The 21,182-nt window shown below is 57.2% G+C and overlaps 1 protein-coding gene across 1 annotated transcript in view; it reads left to right on the forward strand.

Annotated features, from left to right (window-relative positions):
• Positions 1-21,182, forward strand: part of NLRC5 (NLR family CARD domain containing 5) — a 58,936-nt gene that overhangs the window by 22,805 nt on the left and 14,949 nt on the right. Inside the window, exons 12-24 of the mRNA XM_056136109.1 lie at positions 1,283-1,366; positions 2,199-2,288; positions 4,850-4,918; positions 5,757-5,819; positions 7,452-7,535; positions 7,872-7,955; positions 11,190-11,279; positions 12,916-12,960; positions 13,693-13,782; positions 14,406-14,489; positions 17,583-17,666; positions 19,845-19,937; positions 20,076-20,138. Of these exons, the coding sequence (XP_055992084.1) occupies positions 1,283-1,366; positions 2,199-2,288; positions 4,850-4,918; positions 5,757-5,819; positions 7,452-7,535; positions 7,872-7,955; positions 11,190-11,279; positions 12,916-12,960; positions 13,693-13,782; positions 14,406-14,489; positions 17,583-17,666; positions 19,845-19,937; positions 20,076-20,138 (1,023 nt within the window). The remainder of the gene's footprint in view (positions 1-1,282; positions 1,367-2,198; positions 2,289-4,849; positions 4,919-5,756; positions 5,820-7,451; positions 7,536-7,871; positions 7,956-11,189; positions 11,280-12,915; positions 12,961-13,692; positions 13,783-14,405; positions 14,490-17,582; positions 17,667-19,844; positions 19,938-20,075; positions 20,139-21,182) is intronic.

A 21,182-nucleotide genomic window follows, 5' to 3' on the forward strand; every position in this document is an offset into this window, starting at 1 on the left:
TGCATGTCAAAAGGGAACTACTGTGTGACTACTGGAGCCAAAATACTCTAGAATGGGTCTATCTCAAAGTAATCTTCTCTGGGAGAAGTAGGGGAGATAGAGTGATGACAGGGACCCCACTTTTGGCTTACAAGGCCGGCTGTCTGCGATTAAGGGTCCCATAAACCACCCATGCAGCCTTTCGACTTAGTCTCTGACTTAGTTCTTTTCTTCTCCACGGCTGAGGTGCAAAATCTTCATGGAAGGGTTGGGCTAGTATTGTATGATCCAGTGCTGGGGTGGCAAGCTTGCTCATATATCACACAGACAGGTGACTTATTCTGTATTTTGACCTTAGTGAAAGAAAAAGGTGAAACCAAGGGCATGGACCCATAACCCATCAGAAACTAGTTCCTCTGAGTTCTTATCAGAGGCTGGTAATAACCACAGGATGACAGTTCTGGGGCTGGGGTACATTCCAGAAGTTAGGGGTGAGCTGGCATGTACTTGACCCAGGTTTGATCCCTGGCACCTCCTCGTCTTCCTGAGCATCACTGGGTACCACCCCGGAGATCCTCATCCCATCAGGGCGGCCCAGATCATCCCAGCTCTGCTGGTCCCGAGCATCACCTCACCCTTGGGCCCTTGCATGGAGCCATCAAGAATCACAGTTGACTCCCCACTGCCCCTCCCTCCACTTGGAGCCTCCCGAGCACTGCTTGGGAGTCAAAGAAGCTTGTATCTCAGATCAGGACATTTCCATCCCACCAGAAATTCTCTCCGCTGCTTCTCCTTCCTCTGTGCTAGGACCCTCCTTCCCATCTCTCTTGCTACTGAACTCCTAGTTTTCCTGTTAACTAGAGCAAACATCAGAGGGACTTTCCTGACCCCCAGACTGAGACACAGGTCCTTAAAATCATGAGTTTGTCACCAGAAACCATTTTTCAGGTTGTGATATAAAGAAATGATCGAGGGTGGGGTCCTGAAGTCAGGGGCTTCAAACCCCATGTCCCCCTGGGAGCACAGTACCCTAAACTGCTCTGTGCTCATCAGCACGACAGAGGGGTCTAATGGCACCTCTTTGAGGGGCGTGAGGGTCAAATATGCAGGCACTGCAGAAGCACCAAGGTCGGTACCAGGCATGTGACCCGTCTTCCAGCATCTGTTAGTGTGAAGCTTCAACGCGTAGACTCATGATTGGACCTAAGTCGGGGTGTGGCGGGGGGGGGGGGGAAGGGAACTGGGTGAGGCTTGAGGGGGTGCCTCCTCTTGCAGCACTAACCATTGGGCAACCCTGTCTCAGCCTTTCAGGGAACCACCTGGACGATGAAGGCTGCCGATTGATGGTGGAGGCTGCAGCCCGGCTGGGCATCATCAGGAAACTGGAGTGAGTACCCCCACCCCAAATGGAATAGTGCCTCTGCTTCGACAACCCCCTTGCCTCATCTTCCCTGATGCAGTAAATTGGGGTGTTCCCCCAGGCCTCTCCCATGCTCTGCCTGTCCTTGCTGTTGTAGGGAATGTCTCTTGCCCATGTTCCAGTTTGTCCCTCCAGCAACCCTGGAGTGTGTGTGTATGTGTGTTTGGGGCGGAGGGTATTGCCTGGGTGCAACACTGGGATATTAGGTGTCTGGATGAAGAATGGGTTTGGGTGGGGGTGCGTGTTGGGCTTGAGGGGAGGGGTGTAGGGTGCTGGGGTGGACAGGAAGGGGAACGGCTGTTGGACACACTGCCGTGTGGTATGAAGTAGTGGAGGGTTGGGGGCGGGGGGACTGCCGGTCAAGGGTTGCTGGGACTCAGTGCCTGTGGTGTGTGGCGTTGGCGTGTGTTACTTCCTCTCTTCTATTCCCGAGGATGCCTGGTCCCTGGTCACATCCCCTACCACGGAGCTACCTCCAGGGCCCTGGGCCCTGGGCTTTGATTTCAATCCTGGCTGTGCCAGGAATGTCACGGAGTGGCCCTGTGTCTCCGGGCCGGATGGACACTGTGACCGTGACCAGGAGAGCCAGGCTCAGAGAGGCCTCAGCAGCGGGAGGGCTTTTACCGCTGGGCCCAGAGACCCCTGTTCTCCGAGAGGGCTGGGGGCCGTGGCTCTCAGCTCCTCCTGTGGGCCAGGCTTCTTGGAGACCCACAGGCAACCCAAGAGGAAGGGGAGGCAGGAGGGGGCTGAGCTTCCTGGGCAGGGCCTCCAGCCCCCCACTCCACCTGCCTCCCTGCAGTCTCAGCAATAATGCGCTCTCCCAGTCGGGTCTATACTGCGTGCTGCGGGCGGCCAGCAGGCGTCGGACGCTGGTGGAGCTGCACATCAGGTGAGAAAGCCCTGTCCACAACTGTCCATCACTGCCCCTGCCTGGCCTCTCCTGTCATTCTCCTGAGAGCCCTTGGGATCCTCTCCGGCCCCAAGACTTGGGAACTCCCCCCACTCCGTTCCCTGGTGCGCTTGCGGTAGGTGAAGTCACCCACAGTCTGCGGCCCTCGCCTGGACCCATGTGGAGGCCACACCCCACCCTGACCCCCCGCCCCCCCGCCAGTAGTGACCACTGACAAGCCTGTAGTGGACAACACTGGCTCCTCAGCTGCCCGTGGGAGCATGTGCAGGGCCTGCCCTGAGCAATGTCCCTCTGTCCTCCCCTGTTGGTTTGTCCTGAGAAACCATGTGACACGTGACCCACTTTCCTTCACACGGGCTCAGGGCTGCTTCTGGGCACCCACCCTGAGAATCAGGTCCAAGCATGTTTGTCTAAGGTGGTGCAGAGACCGGAAGCCAATGACGGCCACCACAGGGTGCTCTCCATTGAGGAGGTGCTCACCATTTAGACAGCGTCCAGGGAGAGAAGGGAACAGGCCCACCCCAGAAGGAGCAGAGGGGGACTGCAGGTCACGGTAGATCTGAAACAGGGGCCCAAGGGGTTCGAAGGGAGACTCTGCTCACTTTTCAGAGCGGGCGCTGAGGAAATCACTGGGCTGGTTCCCTGCGGGAACACTGGGCGTAACTTGAGTAACATGCGCAGCTGGACTTTGATTAAATAAACTGATACCTCCAGAGAGAGAACTCGATGGAACCATAAAGATTAATGACATCAGGGACGGAGCCCTAGGACAGCAGGTGGGGTATTTGCCTTGCACACGGGCTGACCCAGATTCAATCCCCCCATACCCCTCAGGATTCCCTGAACCCTCAGGAGTGACCCATGAGCAAAGAACTGGGAGTGAGCCCTGAGCGCTGCTGAGTGTGGCCTCCGAACCGAAATAAATAAATAAAGACAAAGAGCTTGAGGGTGGAGAGATGAACACATGCTGTTCTTTAGTTTGCCACTGCTGGCCATGCTCAGGGACACCAGCAGTGCTCAGGGGGGCACACGGTGCCATTGATCAAACCTGGGCTTCCTGCATGCTGGACGTGTGCCTTGAGCCCCCTCTCCGGCCTTGATGTTTCATTTGTAAGACTTACTCAAGGGTAAGGAGATGGTATTGTGAACAATCAATAATTCCCACCAATAGCACTGCCCTCCCGTTGTTTATTGATTTTCTCGAGCGGGCCCAATAACATCTCCATTGTGAGACTCATTGTTGCTGTGTTTGGCATATCGAATATGCCACGGGTAGCTTGCCAGGCTTTGCCATGTGGTCAGATACTCTTGGTATCTTACCGGGCTCTCTGAGAGAGGCAGAGGAATTGAACCTAGGTCGGCTGGGTCGGCCACATGCAAGGCAAACACCCTACCCGCTGTGCTATCGCTCCAGCCCATAATTCACAGCATATTGTCACCCCTGCTCCATCGATCCCGTGAAAGTTTTGGGGAAGAAGAAAAGAGAATTAGCTATATTGGGCTGGAGTGGTAATACAGTGGTAGGGCATTTGCCTTGCACGCAGCTGACCCGGATTCGATCCCCAGCATCCCCTGTGGTCCCCCAAGCACCACCAGGAGTAATTGCTAAGTACAGAGCCAGGAGTAACCCCTGAGCATCACTGGCTGTCACCCAAAAAGCAAAAAAAAAAAAAAAAGAAAGAAAGAAAAAGAAAAGTATCTATATTTAAAATGAAAGATTTGAAGGACGAAGGACCCACTGCAGAACATAACCCGCCATCCTCTCAGCTGTGTGAGAGAGATGTGGCTGGTTGTGCATTTTCTTAGGACTTCACTGGGTCTCTTAAGTTCTGCATTAAGCAGGAGTCAAATTTGGGCGATGAGAAATGGAGAAAACTTTGTTGGCAAAGGCCATGGAGGAAGCCCTTGAAAGGGACTCTTGGGCCAGCCAAGTCTTGGCTCAGAGGTCACCACAGAGTGTGAGTGGGAACTCCCAGCCCCCAGGCCCACTGTCCTACAGTGGGAGGGGAGAGGTTTCATCCTGCAGTCACACCCAGCTGGCATTTCTCTCAAGGGTTCCCAACCAGAAGGCTAATGGCGTGTAGACCCTCGCCATTGAAAGACAGTTGGAGTTCAGAGGAGGTTACAGCCAGGGCAGGAAAAGCAAGGCAGTGGGCTGTAGCGATAGCACAGTGAGTAGGGCATTTGCCTTGCATGTGGCCGACCCAGGTTCAATTCCCAGCATCCCATATGCCACCCCCCAAGCACTGCCAGGTGTAATCCCTGAGTGCAGAGCCAGGAGTAACCCCTGTGCATCACCATGTGTGACCCAAAACGAAAAAAAAAAAGCCAAAACAATAAAATGAAAAGCAAGGCAAGCTGGGGTAGGTGTCAAAGGTGTCCTGAGCTGGACCCCCATGTGGGGCCCTGCTGGCTGAGGCCCAGTGGCCCTGGAGCCCCGCTGTGTGTGGTAGGTGTGGGCTAGAACGAGGAAAGGGAGAGGCGACCGTCCCTCTCATGGGCCACCAGCCCTCCCCTCATCCCACCTCTTCTCTCTGCAGCCTGATGCACGGCACCGCCATCTTCACCTTCTCACCAGAGCAGGAAGAGCAGGAGGACCCCCAGAAGCGGTAGGCCCCCTCCCTGAGGTCTTGCAGAGCCGGATGGTCATGGCGTGTGGCCTGTGCACAAAGGTGCAGGAAGCAGCAGGTTCACGGAGATGCACCCTAAAGTCAAGGGCGCAAGGGGAGAGGGCACCCCTCCTGATTCCCCAGGGAGCACGGTGGGGCAGGCCGGTGGAGAACCAGGCACTTCAGCACCAGCCCCGAGGCTGCCGGGGTCTGGCTCTGAGGCGGGCTGGCTCCTTTGGCCACAAAGACTGGTTTTATTTTTTCTTGATTTTTGGGTTCATCCACCCACTGAAGCTTAGGGGTTCCTCCTGACGGTTTTCAGGAGACCATATAGGATGCCAGGGTTTGAATATGGTTTGGCTACATGCAAGGCACACACCTTGCCCGCTATTTTATTGCCCCAGTCCTAACCACCATGACATTTTGGAGGGTGCTTGCCTCCTCCAGAGGGCCTTACTGGATTGCCCCAGCCCAGCACACACACAGGCTCAGCTGGTTTGCCCTCCCCCCTACTGCAACGTCTGAGCCATTCACAGCTCAACCTGAACTAGGCTAAACAACTCTGGTGGCCCTGAAGAGGTGGAGGAGGAGGACTTGGGTGCTGCCCTGCTGTCCAGGTTCACTGGACATTTAGTAGCCGCCCGACTAAGGTGGCTGGGGCATTCTCACAATGAGGGGCTGAGAGACTGATTCCCGTCACACAGCCGGGAGGCAGAGGTGCCTGGTGGGACAGAGGCCTGACGGTCCCTAGCTGGGAGTCGAGAGGACAGGTGGGCTGAGGGCGGACCAGAGCAGAGGGGGTGCTGGCTCGGTCCCACTTTGGGGTGTCTCCTTCCAGGGCTGCTTCTCTCCAGAGCCCGCAGATGCCATCTGAGCTGCCTCCCCGCGCCCCCAAAATCAGGTACCGTGGCCCCCACAGGCCGGGCTCCCAGCTCACGCTGTAAGGGCCACAGCCCAAGTGTCTGGGAGCTGGGGTTTGGCTTCCCACCTCTGACACCCAGCCCAGCCCCCAGCAGCTGAGATGGGGCGGGGGAGAGGGAGAGGGCGCCCCTTATGTCCTGGTGTGGTCACTTGGCTCCTTCAGGGCCCACGCCGTCCTTTGCTTAACTGCAGCTGTCTCCTCCTCCTGCCTGTCTCTTCTTCATCGTCTTATGTGTCTTTTGGCATTTTTGTGGTTTGTTAGTTTTTTTTTTTCTCTTTTTTTCTTGGGCGGGGAGCAAGGTGGAGGGGGTTATTAAGGTTGTTTTTAGTTTAGGGTTACTCCTGACTCTGCACTCAGGAATCACTCCTGGCGGAGCTTGGGGAAGCCTATGGGGTACCTATGGGGCTCGAACACAGGTTGGCCACGTGCAAGATAAATGATCTCCCCTTGGTTCTCTTGCCCCGGCCTCTCACTGGCCATTTTCTGTTTGTATTTTCCCTCCTTCCCTTTGTGGTTGTGGCTACGGGACTCTCACCCTTGGCCACAGATGCTCACGGAGGGTTGCATTTTTTGTGGTGGTGTTTGCAATACCTTGGCTATGGCATCTTGCCGGGGTCACACACCCTTTGGGCTGGAGGTCACTGCAATTCCAGGGGTGGCAGAGAGCAGAGATTCCAGGATGGCATCTGGTGCATGCAGTTTCCGTGGGCGTGGAACCCGCAACCTCACGTCTGCCAGGATCTCAGGCTGGGCTGCCTAGCCCCTCCCCGCTCGTGACCCCTTTCCACTCGAGGGAGTCTTACGTGACCCCAGGTGTATGGAATATCCAAACCAAACATTATTGGGGGATAGTTTTCTCCCAATGTGCCCAGACACACTGCGCACTAGATCCGGGAAAATGCGGGGTGAAGGATGACAGGTGCGTGGAGAAACCATTCCGGGAGATAGCTGATGGCCGCTCATTCTATTGCCAAATTCACACATATTTTATAGGGGGATCTTGGCTTAAGAGGATGGTCCAATCACATAGAGTTTGGCATTCCTGATCTGTCACCTTTCCAATTCTGCTTTGCCCTGGCCCAATCCCAGCTAGGGCTAGATGCTGCAGTTAGAAATGACGCGCTAAGCGTAGGTGACAATTCTTGGCGGGATTGGGTGAGACTTAAGACCAGATGGATACCTGGTGCTTGTAAAGTGCTACCAGACACTCCCTTCTGGGTCCCCATGCGGGGACAGGTCTTATCTGCACTGTAGGGGCAGATCTCTCTGCTCTGGCGCCTGTTACCATGCTCCACAAAACATTCCCTGGGCTTTTTAAAAACCATGAAACCAAAGTGATTTTTTTTTCCCCCGAGTCCTCACACTTGGTCAGGCTGTCCCACACTGGGGAGAGCCCGGCCTCTGTCTCTCCCCACTCTGGCGCTGGTGCTCGGAGTCTGACTGTCCATCTGGGTCTCCTTCCGGGTCTCTGGCTCTGGCTCTGCCCAAGGGTGAGGTCTTATGCCATGTGGGCTGACCTGCCCCCTCCGAGAGCCTCGCTCCACCTGTCTGGGGAGTGCCGGCCCCTGGCTCCCGAGCAGGCACTGACCTCTGCCCACCCCCCCCCCCCAGGTTGGCACACTGTGGCCTGCAGGCTAAACACCTAGGACAGCTGTGCAAGGCTCTGGGAAGAGGCTGCAGCTGGGGTCACCTGGAGTGAGTGCCGGGGTCCCTGGACGCCCAGGGGTGGGGCTCGGGGAGGGGGAGTCAGGAGGTTTGAGTCGGGGGTCCAGGGGCTCGACTCTGCAGCTGTTTCCTCGCCAGATGGGCAGCCCCGTCGACCCCCTCATGGAGGCTGTCACTGTTCCCACAAATGCTGGGGTCCCCCACACTTGGCACCCCGGGCCCTGGTGGGCAGCAGGCCTTGGCCAGGCAGTCCCGGGTTGTGTGCGGAAGTGACGGAGTGAGAGGCAGTGGGGTGGGGATGGGATGGAGGGTCTCTGCCCACCCCACCCCACCCCACCTGCTGCTCACCTGCTCCCCTCCCCCCAGCTTCTCCAGCAACGCTCTGGGGGATGAAGGTGCCGTCCAGCTGGTCCAGCTGCTCCCGGGCCTGGGCCCCCTGAGCTCTCTGGAGTGAGTATCACAGGGCCACACCCCGACATGGCCTCGTGGGCTTGAGGGGGTTTGTGTGTTTGAGTGTGTTTGAGCATGTGCGTGGGGGGGGAGAGGGAGTATGTTTGTGTGTGACTGTGTGTGAGGGTATGAATGTGCATCTGAGTATGTGAGAGTATGAGAGAATGGGTGCGTAGTGTATGTGTGTGTGAATGTGTTTATGTGTGTGTGAGTGTATGTGTGGGGATGTATGAGTGTGTGAGTGTGTGCATATGTGTGTATAAATGTATGAGAGTGGGTGTGAGTGTGCTTATGTGTATGTGTGTTTGTGTGTATGTGTGTGCATGTGTATATGTATATATGTGTGTATGCTTGTGTGTATGCATGTATGTGTGTGAATGTGGGTGAGTGTGCATGCATGTGTGAATGTGGATGAATGTGTGTATGCATGTATATGTGCATGTGTGAGTGTATGTGTGTGTGCACGTGCATCGTGCGTGTGTGCATGTGTATTGTGTGTGTGAGTATATTTGTGTGTTGTGTGTGTTGTATGTGTGAGTTTGTGTGCGTGTGTATGCATGTGTGTGAGTGTGTATATGACTATGTATGTGTGTATGTTGTATGCATGTATGTGTTGTGTGTGAGTGTGTATGTGTGAGTGTGTGCATGTATGCATGTGTGTGAGTATGGATGTGTGTATGAGTGTGTATTGTGGGTCTATGTGTGAATGTGTGCATGTGTATATGCATGTATGTGTATGTGTGAGTGTATATGTGTGTGAGTATGTGTTATATGTGTGAGTGTGTTTGCGTGTGTGTGTGCGTGTGTGCATGTGTGTGGATGTGTATATGCATGTATGTGTATGTGTGGGAGTGTGTATGTGTGTGAGTATATGTGTGTGTTGAATGCATGAGTCTGTGTTGTATGTGTGAGTGTGTGTTGTATGTGTGTGTGTGAGTGTGTGTTGTGTGTGTGTGTGTGTGTGCGCACATGTCTAAGCTCTGTTCGTCTCTCCCTTGGGGCTGTGGTATAGACTGGATCAGAAAGGCCAGCGTGGGGAGGCCTGGGTGGAGGGTTGTGTCAGTGGCGGTGGCTGTGGTGCGGGGACCCTGAGCTGCCATGACAGTGTGTGGTGAATCCCGGTGCCCGATGCAAGGAGGAGGAGGGGCAGCGCGTGACCTCCTGCTGCCTCCAGGCTGTCCTGGGCAGCGGCGGTTCCGGCTTCTTGTGGCCCAGAGCCTGGCCCTGGGGTGGGGTCCCACTAGCTGGGTGTAGGGCCCACACTCCTGCCGGTCTGGTTCGTGTGTCTGTGCAGCCCTTGGGGGTGGTCACTGGGGCGGGTCAGACCCTGGTGGGGAGTATTGGGTGTTTCGTGCCATGTGGGGGCTCGATGGCCTTGGGGCGTGGGGAGGGTCTATTGGCTGGGCAGGAAGGTTTGCACCAGATGGGACCCTGGGAGGGCCCAGGGCAGCCCGGGGCCCCAGGACCTGGCCAAGAAACAGAGGACGATCAGTACTGGGAGGGGCCCTTGGAAGAGGGCCAGGAGTGCCAGACTCAGCCTGCAGCACCAAAGTTCCTGGGCCCCAAACAGCTCCCAGTACCCTGGGCGCCCACTTGGCCCCTCTGCTCCCGAGCTCCTTCGGGGTCAGAATCTGCGGGGATCAGCAAGGAGCCAATTCCTGAGCGTGCTGCATGAGCCCCTAGTTTCTGCTCATTCCGACTGGAGTGGGGCCAGGGACTGGTTTCCTGGCTGAGGCCCTTGGTCTCCTGGGGTGCCGGGAAGGGGACTGCTGGCTAGTCCTCACCGTCTGCCCGGGGGGAAGGCCTGAGCAGGGCTGACAAAGAGCAAAACTCGGGCTGAGTCCTGGCTGACGAGGCGAGGAGCCTGCTCTGAGCCACTGAAGGTCTGCGGATAATTTTTTTTTCTTTTTGGGTCATACCCAGCAATGTACAGGAGTTGCTCCTGGCTCATGCACTCAGAACTTACTCCTGGCAGTGCTCAGGGGACCATATGCATTGCCGGGAATGGAACCCGGGTTGACCACATGCAAGGCAAACACCCTCCCCACTGTGCTATTGCTCCAGCCCCAGTCTGCAGATAATCTTTGTAACACCCCCACGTCAGCTCAGTACCACAGCCTTCGGGTTCTGTGTGTGTGGGGTCGAGGGATGCTCAACTTGGCTTGGTTGGGTCCAAGGGTGTGGGGCTGCAGAGAGGTCACTGTGGTTTCAGTGAGCCTGTGGTCCGAGGCAGCTGTCTGCAGGTGGGAGCTGGCCCTGACCCCGAGGAAGGTCGGCCCTCACCAGTCGGGTCCTGCACTGGGATGGCCAGCAATAGCAAACGGGATGTGGGCTGGGTGTGGGTCAAGGCAGCGTGCTTGCCTCACGCTGGGTGAGGCTCTGGGGTTTGTGCTTGCAGACAAACCTACCCTACCAAAGAGCAGATATTGCCAGGTTAGCCCTCACCGACGCATGTGACCGACCGCAGCTCCATCCCCAGTACCACATCTCAGCCCCTAAGCTCCTCCAGGAGTGACCCCTGAGTCCAGAGCCAGGAGGAAGCACTCAGCCCTGCCAGGTGTAGCCAAAATACCTAAAAGGGGGAAAATAACCCACCCGGAACAGACGGACAGCACAAAAGAAGGACACAGCTTCGTTCCCACTTTTTTTTTTTTTTTGAGGAGTGGACAATACCCAGCAGTGCTCAGAGCTCACTCCTGGCTTGGTGCTCAGGACTCACTCCTGCCTCTGTGCTCAGGGCTTACTCCTGGCTCTGTACTCAGGGGCTTACTCCTGGCTCTGTACTCAGAGCTCACTCCTGTTCCTGTGCTCAGGGGTCAACCCCGGATCGAACCCAGGTCAAATGCATGCAAGGTGGGAGCTCTACCCACTGCACTCCAGCTCTCATTCCCGCTTTTTGAATAAGAGGCTTCACATTTTCACTTGGCACTGGACACCCCACCTTTGTCAGGCTGGGAAACTGAGGCATGGCTCTGCCTTTCCCCAAAGCACAGTGCTCCCCAGACTCATCACAGACAGAGGGAGCTCTCGTCTCCATCCTGGCCCCATCATGTGTCATGATTCAGGCGAGACCTTGCCTCTCCTGAACTCAGTTTACCCATCTGTACAATGAAGAGTCAGAGCTGGTACTCCCTGCCCATCTGGGGGCTCCCAGCGTGTGGCGTCAGGGGTGACCACAGAGGGAGTGGCCCAAAGTCCTGGTGGCGCCCCAGCATCACCCCTGTGTCCTGCCAGTCTCAGCGAGAACAACATGTCACTGGAAGCCGTGCTCAAGTTGACCAAGTGCTTCTCCACTCTGCAGTGGCCTCTCCTCTTAGACATCGGGTGAGTGTGCCCCTCTCCCTGGTACCACAGGTCATTAGCCCACCAGGGTCCCTCATCTGCCACCTTCACTGTGAGGAAGAACTGGGGGCCTGAAATGTCGGGGCTCAGTGGGAAAGGAAGGGGTGTCTGCAGAGACAAGGAACTAACTAACGAACAAACAAAACATCAACGGAGGGGTGGGAGCGAGAGCACAGGCGAGACGGTGTTTACCAGCATGCAGCCGGCCCAGATTCCTTCCCTGACATCCTAGATGGCCCCCGAACCTGCCAAGAGTGATCCCTGAGCACAGAGCCAGGAGTAATTCCTGAGCACCTCTGGGTGTGGCCCCCTCCAGAAAAATTAAATGAATAAATGAATAGATGTACCCAGGGATACTCACATTTCTCCAGATTCACTCTGGACCATGTCAACACTCCTTAATTCTCTCCATTGGCCTGGAACACTTAGTATGGGTTTGGGTTTGGGGTCATACCCCATAAGCTCAGGACTGGCTCCTGGCCCGTTGCTCAGCAGTTGTTCCTGGAAGCACGTGGGGGTCCAGGAAGCCTGGATGGACCTGGGGTTTCTGCGTGCCTTTCATGAGCTCCAGCCCTTTGAGCTAGCTCTCTGCACCCATATCCTCAGGGACTTAAAGAGAATTTGGATCCTCTGGGAGCCAGGAAGTTCTCAGGGCCCCACCCGACCTGGTCCTGATTGGTGTGAATGGTGGGGGGGCGGGGGGCTCTGGGACAGATTAAGTGGAGAAGGAACAGCACCAGCTGCTCAGCTGGGCGTGGACACGCCATCCTGGGCCAGCCAAGTGTAGCCGTCCAACCTGCCCTGCCCAGCAGCTTCGAGGATGGCTGGGTTCTAGCACACTGACCAGCTTCAGATCCAGGCCCCCGAACCTGCTATAAACAGGTCCCTGAGTCACTTCTCCCTGCCATTCCGTGTAGACCGGGGGGTGGGGTGGGGGAGAGAATTCTTCCTGACCCCCCAGGTTAATTGCACAAGTCAGAGATGGCATCTGGAGCAAGCTTTGTCAGTGCCCTGATAACTGGTTCTGTGGCATCATTCACTGCCATGCTGGCTGGTTCAGCTTCATTGATTCACCACCATGCTGCTTGGTTCTGCTTCATTCACTCATACTTGTGCTGGCTGGTTCAGCTTCATTCATTCACTGCTGTGTTTGCTGGTTCAGCTTCATTCATTCACCACCATGCTAGTTGATTCTGTTTTATTCATTCACCGCCATGCTGACTGGTTCAGCTTCATTCATTCACTACCGAGTTTGCTGGTTCAGCTTCATTCATTCACCTCCGTGTTTGCTGGTTCAGCTTCATTCATTCACTGCATGCTGGCTGGTTATGCTTCATTCATTCACCACCATGTTGGCCGTTTTTTTTTTTTTTAATGTAGGAGTATTGCTATTTATTCAGCCATTGATTAGGCTGATTGAATTGGGCATGAATTCCACATCGTGTTGGCCAGTTTTGCTGTGATCATTCTCTGCTGTGATTTTTTAGTTCTGCCATGATCATTCATTCATCTTCTGCTTCATCCACTCACTGCCGTGTTGCTGAGGCCGATGCCGGGGTTGGGTGTGCCAAGAGGCGAGTGCTCTGCTCTCTCATTGCCGCCTTCTCTCTGCCCGCAGCCTCGAGAGCCAACGCGTCATCCTGAGAGGGGACAGAAGAGACAGGTGAGGACAGAGGGTCCTGGGGGGCAGGGGCTGCTGGGGGGCACGGGTCCTGTTTTCCTGCAGAGCCCTCTGCCCCCTCCCCCGGGTCTGTAATGACCCCTGTAGCCCGCAGGTTACCTGCCCAGGAGCTGATCCCACCGCTGGTGGGGTGAGAGGAGAGCAGGGGTCCTGAGGGGGGCACTGGACCCCAGGGGTGCCAGGAGGCTCCTCAGGTGCCGCCCTTCACCTTCCTAGTGCCACGGTGGCAGAGCCAGGAGTCACTGACCTTCTGGAAAGCTCTCAACTGGCAACTGTGAACAGCAGTTAGTTCTCAGTGGCCCCTAGGGGTGTCCTGGTGGCCTGGGCATGGGGATGGAGGTGGAAATCTCAGAGGGTGGCCTGGTGACCCCCACAGGGAAGAGTCAGTTCCCCGTCCACGTGTCGAGGGTCAGCGGAGACCTGGGAATGGCTGGGCCTGCTTCTGGCTCAGTCTCCATGCCGGGGCACATTCTGGGTGCTGGAACCCAAAAGAATCAAGGGCCCATGAGTTACGGGGGACAGAGATGGTGGAGGGGCCACGTCCTGCTCCCCCGGCCAGGGTCCCCACAAGCTTCTCACTCCTCCCCGCCCCCTGCTGGCCTGGGACTTGGAGGTTCAGCCTCTAGGGCCCCATCCAGCCCCGAGTTCGAGTTCACGGGCGGATCCTCCAAAGCACACGCTGAGGTTAGAGCAAACGGCCTCCTCTTCCCCCAGGAGCCCCGCCGAGGCTGCTCGATCTTGGTCAGCGCTCCCAATCGGCACCCAGGGCGCAAGGCTCAGTTCTGGTGTCCCCAGGAGCTTCTGGTACTGTCTCAGCCCTGGCTGCTTGGGGCATCCCCTGGGGTGGGGGGTGGGAGGCACACCTGGAAGACTAGGGTGGGGGTCAGGAACCTACACACCGGGAAGCTGGGGAGAGGGAAGGGGTCGGGGTGCTGGGGAGAGGGAAGAGAACCAGGAGAGGGGGCAGGAGCCCCGAGAGAGAGCCCAGCTGTGCTCTGGGACCCTGGCACCCTGTAGGTCCCCTTGAGGATTTTGGCCCTAGCAGGGTGTCCTGGGGGATGGGAGGGTCCTGGGGGATGGGTGGGAGGGTCCTGGGGGATGGGTGGGAGGGTCCTTTCCGCGTGCAGAGGCCCCAGGAACGAGTGTGCTGTGTTGTGGGGGCAGGCGAGGGCCAGTGCAAGGCAGGGCAGATCCATCCCCATCGGCCTATGGGGCACTGGGTGTCAGGGGCGCTTTCCACAGAGGAGGGGGAGTCAGCCTGCCCTGCAGGGAGGATGATGGGGGCAGAGTGGAGTGGGCGGGTGAGCGCAGCGACTTGCAGGGAGGGGCTGGAGGCTGCGGGGAGGGTGGGACTCAGCTGGTGTACTGGAGGGGCTGGCGGGGGGGGGGCTTTGAGGGGGCCTTTCTGACCACCCGCCTGCCCGCAGCCTCGAGGAGTGCCGCCTGGAGCCCTCCAACCTACGCCTTCTGTGTGAAGCTCTGGAGCCGTGCCCAGGGCCGCTGGAGGTCAGGTAGGAAGGAGGGGCTGCCTGCACGCCTGTCCAGCACCCCAGAAGGGGCAACTGTTATCTCTTCCTGGCCCACTCCGCAGCCCCCAACCCCACTGCCCCATGGGGGAATCCCTGGACCTTGAGTCGAAGGTTCTGGTGTCCCAGCTCAGATACTTCCCCGCTCCTGCCTAAGGGCCTCACCTTCCCGTCCCTGTGCCTTGGGGCCCTGGAGCCCCAACCCGGCTGCCCACCCGGGCCTGCCGTGCTGGCTGGGAGCCCACTACAAAAAGCCCCTCCTGGGGACCCTCACTCCACCCAGAGCAGCTGACCCACCAGCAGGGGCTGCCCTGGACAGCAGGGGGCTGGTGGTCTCGGACAGAAGGGCCGGATCTCAGCTCTGTCACTGCAGTGTCTGTGCCAGGCCCGGCCCCTTGTCCTTCTGCTGCCGTGGTGGTCATCACAGTACCACAGTCCCTTCGGAGAAATAGCTCAGTACAGAGGCACATACATGCTTCACGTGTGGGAAGCCAGGGCTTGGAGGGTTGGGTTGGTTTTGTTTGGGGGTCACAGCCAGCTGTGCTCAGGGCCGACTCCTGGCTCTGCACTCAGGGGTCACTCCTGGCGGGGGCTCAGGGGGCCCTATGGGATGCCTGGAATGGGACTGGGGTCGGCTGTGTGCGAGGAAAAACCCCTCCCCGCTGTGCTGTGGCTCCTTCTCATTCTTCTCGTGACTGTGTTAGTGGTTTTGATAGAGAACAGACAGGTACGGTCTAACGGGGGCTTGTGGGTCTGAGGGGTGAAGACCTCCTTGTCCTACCTCAAAGGCACACACTAGGGACTCAACTGACCGTGGGCCCATGGCTGGGTCCCAGGTTCTGTTTTCTCCCCTGTAAAGCCCCATGCAGGGAGGGGCTCCCCAGAGCTCAGGAGGCCGCACCACTGGGTAATCTCCACCCCCAGGCCAGTGATTGGATGTGAGGGCCCAGGGACACTGGCAGCTCGGGCCCTGCAGGTCTGGGCTTACCCACAACACCCCAGCGGTGCTCAGGGGCCTTGTGGTGCCACGTGTTAGGCAAGTGCCTTAACCCCGTCCTACTCCTTTAATACCGTTACTGTGTTTGGCATATCGAATACGTCACGGGAAGCTTGCCAGGCTCTGCCGTGCAGGCGAGATACTCTCGGTAGCTTGCTGGGCTCTCTGAGAGGGGCGGAGGAATCGAACTCGGGTCGGCCATGTTGGCTGCGTGCAAGGCAAACGCCCTACCGCTGTGCTATCGCTCCAGCCGGTAAAATTACTTTTTTTAACAGAAAGAATTTTATTCTCGAAACTTCCAAACATACATAAAAAATAATAGAATGACTGCACTCATTTGTGGAATATAAAATAACATAATATGAGACTGACATGCAAGGACAGTAGACACAAGGGCCAGGAATATTGCCCCAGAGTTGGAAGCCTGTCTCAGGAGCTGGGGGAAAGGTAGCTGGGATAGAGAAGGGATCTCTAAGACAATGATGGTTGGAGGGATCGTTTGGGATGGGAGATGTGTGCTGAAAGTAGATAAAGGACCAAACATGATAGCCTCTCAGGGTCTGTATTGCAAACCATAATGCCCAAAAGTAGAGAGAGAGTATGGGGAAAACCGTCTGCCGCAGAGGCAGGGGGTGGGTTGAGAAGTGGGGTGGGTATAATAGGGATCTTGGTGGTGGAAAATGTGCACTGGTAGAGGGATGGGTGTTCGATCATTGTATGACTTTCAAACATGAAAGCTTTGTAACTGTATCGCATGGTGATTCAATAAGAAAGAAAGAAAGAAAGAAAGAAAGAAAGAAAGAGAGAGAGAGAACTTTTTTAAGTGAACTTAAAAAAAATAGAAGCAACCTTAGTTCCCTCCAGGTAATATCTACCTAGGACCTCTTGACCCCATGAGCACATATGCACACCCACACATGTTATTTGGAATAATTTCCCAGGCACCTTATCATTTCAACTAAGAGAGATTTGTCATGTGTGTCGCTGAAGAGAAAATCTCTTGGGACCAGAGAGATAGCTCAGTGGGTGGGCACAATGCTTTGCACCCAGGAGGCCGAGGTTTAAGCCCTGGCACTGCATTCTCCCCTGAGCACTGCTGGGAGTGACCGCCGAGCACAAGGGTAGTCCCTGAGCACTGCCAAGTGTGGCCACAAAACAAACCCCTATAAGAGATCGGAGCTCTGTTTCCTAACATGTCCACAGAACCGCCCCAGACTTAAAGTCTCCTTGTCATGGTAGACATGCGAACATGGTCCTTGTTCAGTTGCTTCTGCAGGTTGCTCACATGGATTCTCACAGGGTTTGTGCATCCATGCCTCTCTCTCTCACTCTTCTCTGAACTTGGAGGGGGGGGTGCTTCACGTTCTCCAAGCGCCCCCCTCTACAGGCTTGATGGGAGTGTGGGCTGTTTCTGGGTATTTTTGTAACAATATAGCCAATGCCGAAAATAACATAAAATAAAATAAAAGTGCTTCAAAGGCCCCAAGAGATAGTGCAGCTGGTAGAGCATTTGCCTTGCACACAGCTGACCCAGGTTTGATTCCCGTCACCCCATATGGGTCCCTGAGCCTGCCAGGAAAAAAACCCTGAGCACAGAGCCAGGAGTAAGTCCTGAGCACTTCAGGGTGTGGCGCCCAAACAAACAACAGAAGAAAGTAAGAAACAATCCCCGTGTCCCAACCGGAACCCACAGCTCTGTGCATTTGGGGCCTGGGGGGAGGCGTGGAAGGGGGGGGACACCTTTGCAGATGCGCCCCTCAGAGGAGGCCCCTGCGCCCCAATGCCCGAGACACCCAGGCTGGGGTAGAGGAAGTTTCGGCCTGTGCCGCCTCCAGCTGCCCCCTCCCGCGCCCCCACGCCCCCCTCCCATTCTTCTCCATCCCCAGAGAGCCGGAGGAGGGTCTCTGCACCTCCCGCAGCGAAGACCCTCACTGGGATGCTTCCGGCATGTTCCCGAGTACAGTCCTCCTGTGTCTGCAGGCAGACACCTCAGGGACCCTGCAGGGTGGGAGTCGGGGTGGGGTGGTGGCCCCGGCGTGGGCCCCCTGGGCTGCCCCAGACTCACACAGACTCTCTTCCAGACTCTCCTGCCAGGACCTGAGCAGCCAGAGCCTGGAGACGCTGCTGCAGTGCCTGCCACAGCTGCCCCAGCTCAGCCTGCTGCGGTAACCCGCCCTCCACGCCCTGCACCACCGTCCTGCCCGGCCCGCCCCTGCCCTCCCTTCTCTGCCCTGCTCTCTGCCCTCCCTCCTTCTGAAAGCGCCTCTGCCTCCAACTCCTCCCACCACCCTCTGGGACAGTCACTGGACCCCTGTGGGCCTCAGCTTTGCTGTCTGACCAAGTCCCCACCCCCACTTCCCGCCTGGCGTTGGGGGGTCAGGACCATCTCTCCAGCCGTGGTTGTCAGTCTTCATGCTCAAACCGGGGGCGGGGGAAAAGTAGGCTGCAGAGAAAAGCAACACTCAGGAAAACTTTAGGGGCTCAGGGTGGGACCACGCGCTGTGTTTGTAGGAGCCCCGGGTTCGATCCCCTCCTCCCCGAAGAGTCTTTCTATATTAATGCTTATCACAGTAACACGGCACGATCGCGGCATCCTGTGCGTTAAACAGGAATGACTTTTCGTGGATCTGCAAGAAGTTTCTGTTGCCCTCTGCCTCCATGGGCACCTCCCCACCCCACCCAGCTCTGGCCCAAGGCCCCGGGGTGGAAAGCCACCACAGAATGGGAAATCCTTCTCCCACCTCAGAAAGGTCGCCCCGTCCTGAGAGGGCCCTCCCAGAGGTAGCCAGGAGCGCGTGACATACCCGCCTCCAAAGGTCACCCCCATCTCTTACCAGGAGCATTTCGGCAGCATCTCCCGAAGCATTCAAAGCTGCTTTCTAAATTCAGCTCGGACCAGCTAGAATTTATAAAGGATTTACTTTAAATATTCTCCTAACGGGGGGGGGGGAGGGGGGGGGCGGGGGTGCAAGCAGCTGCAGCTGAGATGGAAAAATACAAGAAATTAAGCCATACCGTTAATAACAGCCCCGGAAATGCCCATGCCGAGGAGCTGGGTGTGTGTGTGAGGACCCCGTCACTCCAGGATCTTGTTGGCCCCTGAGTCCTGCTTGGGAGGTGAGACATTTCAGAGGTGACCAAATAGGGGGGGAGCGTGGGTCAGCCCCGGCCATACCTGCCGGGGGAGCGGGCCCGAAGGGCGTCCTCCATCAGGACAGCTACAGCTTAAAGCGAGCACAGAGCCGGGAGACGCCCAAAGGCTGTGCACCAGGTTCGAGTGCTGCAGCCCGCACACCCTGGGCCCCTCTGAGCACTGCCAGGAGTGACTCCTGAGCACCAAACCAGGAGTATTCTCGAGTACTTCCAGGGATACCCCCAAAATTAACCACAATAATAATAGGAGCAGAGGGGCCCAAAATAGTAGTACAGCGGGTAGGACGTTTGCCTTGTACGCGGTTGATCTAGGTTCAATTCCCGGCATCCCATAGGGTCCCCCAAGCACCTCCAGGAGTAATTCCTGAGTGCAGAGTCAGGAGTAACCCCTGAGCATCGCCGGGTGTGACCCAAAAAAAGCAAAATTAATAATAATAATAATAATAACAGGTAAAAATCAGAGAGCTACAGGGTACTAATCCCTGTCAGAGAGAGAACAGAGAACAGAGTTGGAACATCTCTAATTTCTGGGTCCCGATGTCTGGATTCAACAGAGGGGATGAATATTCCCACCTGGCCTTGCATGTGATCCCTAGTTCACTCCCTGACCCTGACTGTGGACTCCCCAGTGACCTCTGAGCACAGCCAACTGTGCCCCCCCCCAAAAAAAAAAGCTAGCACTTGCATTCGGTGTGTCGGGCCTGGGGAGTCCTCGCCACAAAGCCTTGTCCAGTCCGAATCTCGCTTATGCCAAAAAGCTCCCCTCCCCTAAGTCCCGCCCCCATCAGCAAGACCTGTGGTGGTGACGGGTTCCATGCTGGGCATCACACAGGAGGCGATTAAACCCTCCCAGCGCCCTGAGAGAAAGGCACATTACGACGAACCCCGTTTCCGTGCAAGCAGACTGAGGCTCAGAGAGCTTGGGTGGCTCATCCAAGGACACACAGCCAGTCAGCAGAACTGCAATCAGACTCCAAGGGCTCCTGATCCCCCAAGCAAGCCCCTACTGGTCATCTTACGCCCCTGCTTTCTTCCCCGTCGCCTGGCTGCCCTGCCCAGCTAACCCCATCCTTCAGGTCCTGCCTCTCTAAGACTGCCCCCATCCCCCACCCCACCCCCCACCCCCGACTTGGCCGGTTCTCCTACGTGGCTCCGTCCTGCTGACGCAGGGCCCTGTCCTCCCTTGTCAGACTGAACCTGGCAGAGGGCCTGTCACCATGGATCCCCATCTCGCTGGCCAACCTCCTCAGCCTGGACCCACGCGTCCAGAAGGTGGATCTAAGGTGAGCACTTAGTAACGGGGCTACCCTCAAGGTTTACAATAGTGGGTGTGCGGGGCGGGGGTAGGGGGAGGTGACTGCCCCGCAGACGTCCTGCCCCCGTGCTCTGGGGTGGCTGGCCCACCGCGGTCTCTGCTCTAGGTCCCTACGGCACTTGACCCTGCACTTCCGGTCCATCGAGGAGCAGGAAAGCGGGTGCTACTGGTACGTCCCCGGAGCCATGCCCTGGCAGTCAGTGGGCCTTGGGGTGGCCCGAGCAGAGGATATAAGGAGAGGAACATTGCCTCATTTCCTGCAGGGGTGGGGGGTGCGGGCAAGCTGGGTCCAGGATTGTCCCGCGTCTGCTGGTCTCCAGTCTGTGCCCCCCACTCCCCTACCCCTGCCTCCACCTTTCTATCCCAGCCCCACCCCAGCCCCCCGGGCTCCCCCCTCAACTTCAGCAGTGGGTGCGGGGAACGCAGCCAGGCAGGGTGTTTGCAGGGTCCATCGGGGATGGTCGCAAGCACAGCGTGTCCCAGCCCTGCAGGGCTGCGCTGGTGGCCCTGGACACAGGGGAGAGGCCGGAGACAGGCAGCCTGGTGGGTCCCCTGGGATGTCGAGGGGCTTTCTGGGAACTTCTGTTCCCATTCGCAGAGACCCTGGGCCCGGCCCTTCTCTGCTGCTCCTCCTCCACCACAGTGGCGGAATGACGAACTCCCAGGAGCTCATCTTGTTTGCATACCTGCAGAGCCCCATTCTAGCACCTTCTCCAGCCCAGGGACCTACAAGCTTCTCCTGCAAATGGTCTGATCCTACACGCTGGGGATGGTGCTACCCCCTCATCCCCCCCAACCCCCAGTTCTGTGCATCTGTGCATCTGTGCATCTCTGCCGGTGTGGCCTGAAAGCAGGAAGGAGTCGCCGCAGTGCAGGCCCGGAACTGGAGTCAAGTATTTTCTGATTCACCGTCAGCTGCTGGCGGGCCTCAGCCCCTCCTCCGGCCGTGTTCTGTGCCTCCACGCAGGCCTTTCAAAGACAGACGAGTGCCAGCTTTAGCAGAGCCCTCGGCCAGGGCAGACTCCCCTTCTCTTCCCATGGTCCACCCCCCAAGCCTGCCCAGTGCCACAGTTCTCTAGCTTGAGCTGGAGAAAGTCCCCTGAACCGCTGAGCCCTGAGAGTTTCGGCTTCAGTCTGAGCCGGGTTCCTGGAATCAGCCCTCAGCCTGTCACTCAATTCTCAAAGGGACTCTCCTGTCACGCGTGGGGCACAG

The sequence above is a fragment of the Sorex fumeus genome, unplaced genomic scaffold (assembly GCF_029834395.1).
Source record: "Sorex fumeus unplaced genomic scaffold, SorFum_2.1 ptg000122l, whole genome shotgun sequence".
NCBI lineage: Eukaryota > Metazoa > Chordata > Mammalia > Eulipotyphla > Soricidae > Sorex > Sorex fumeus.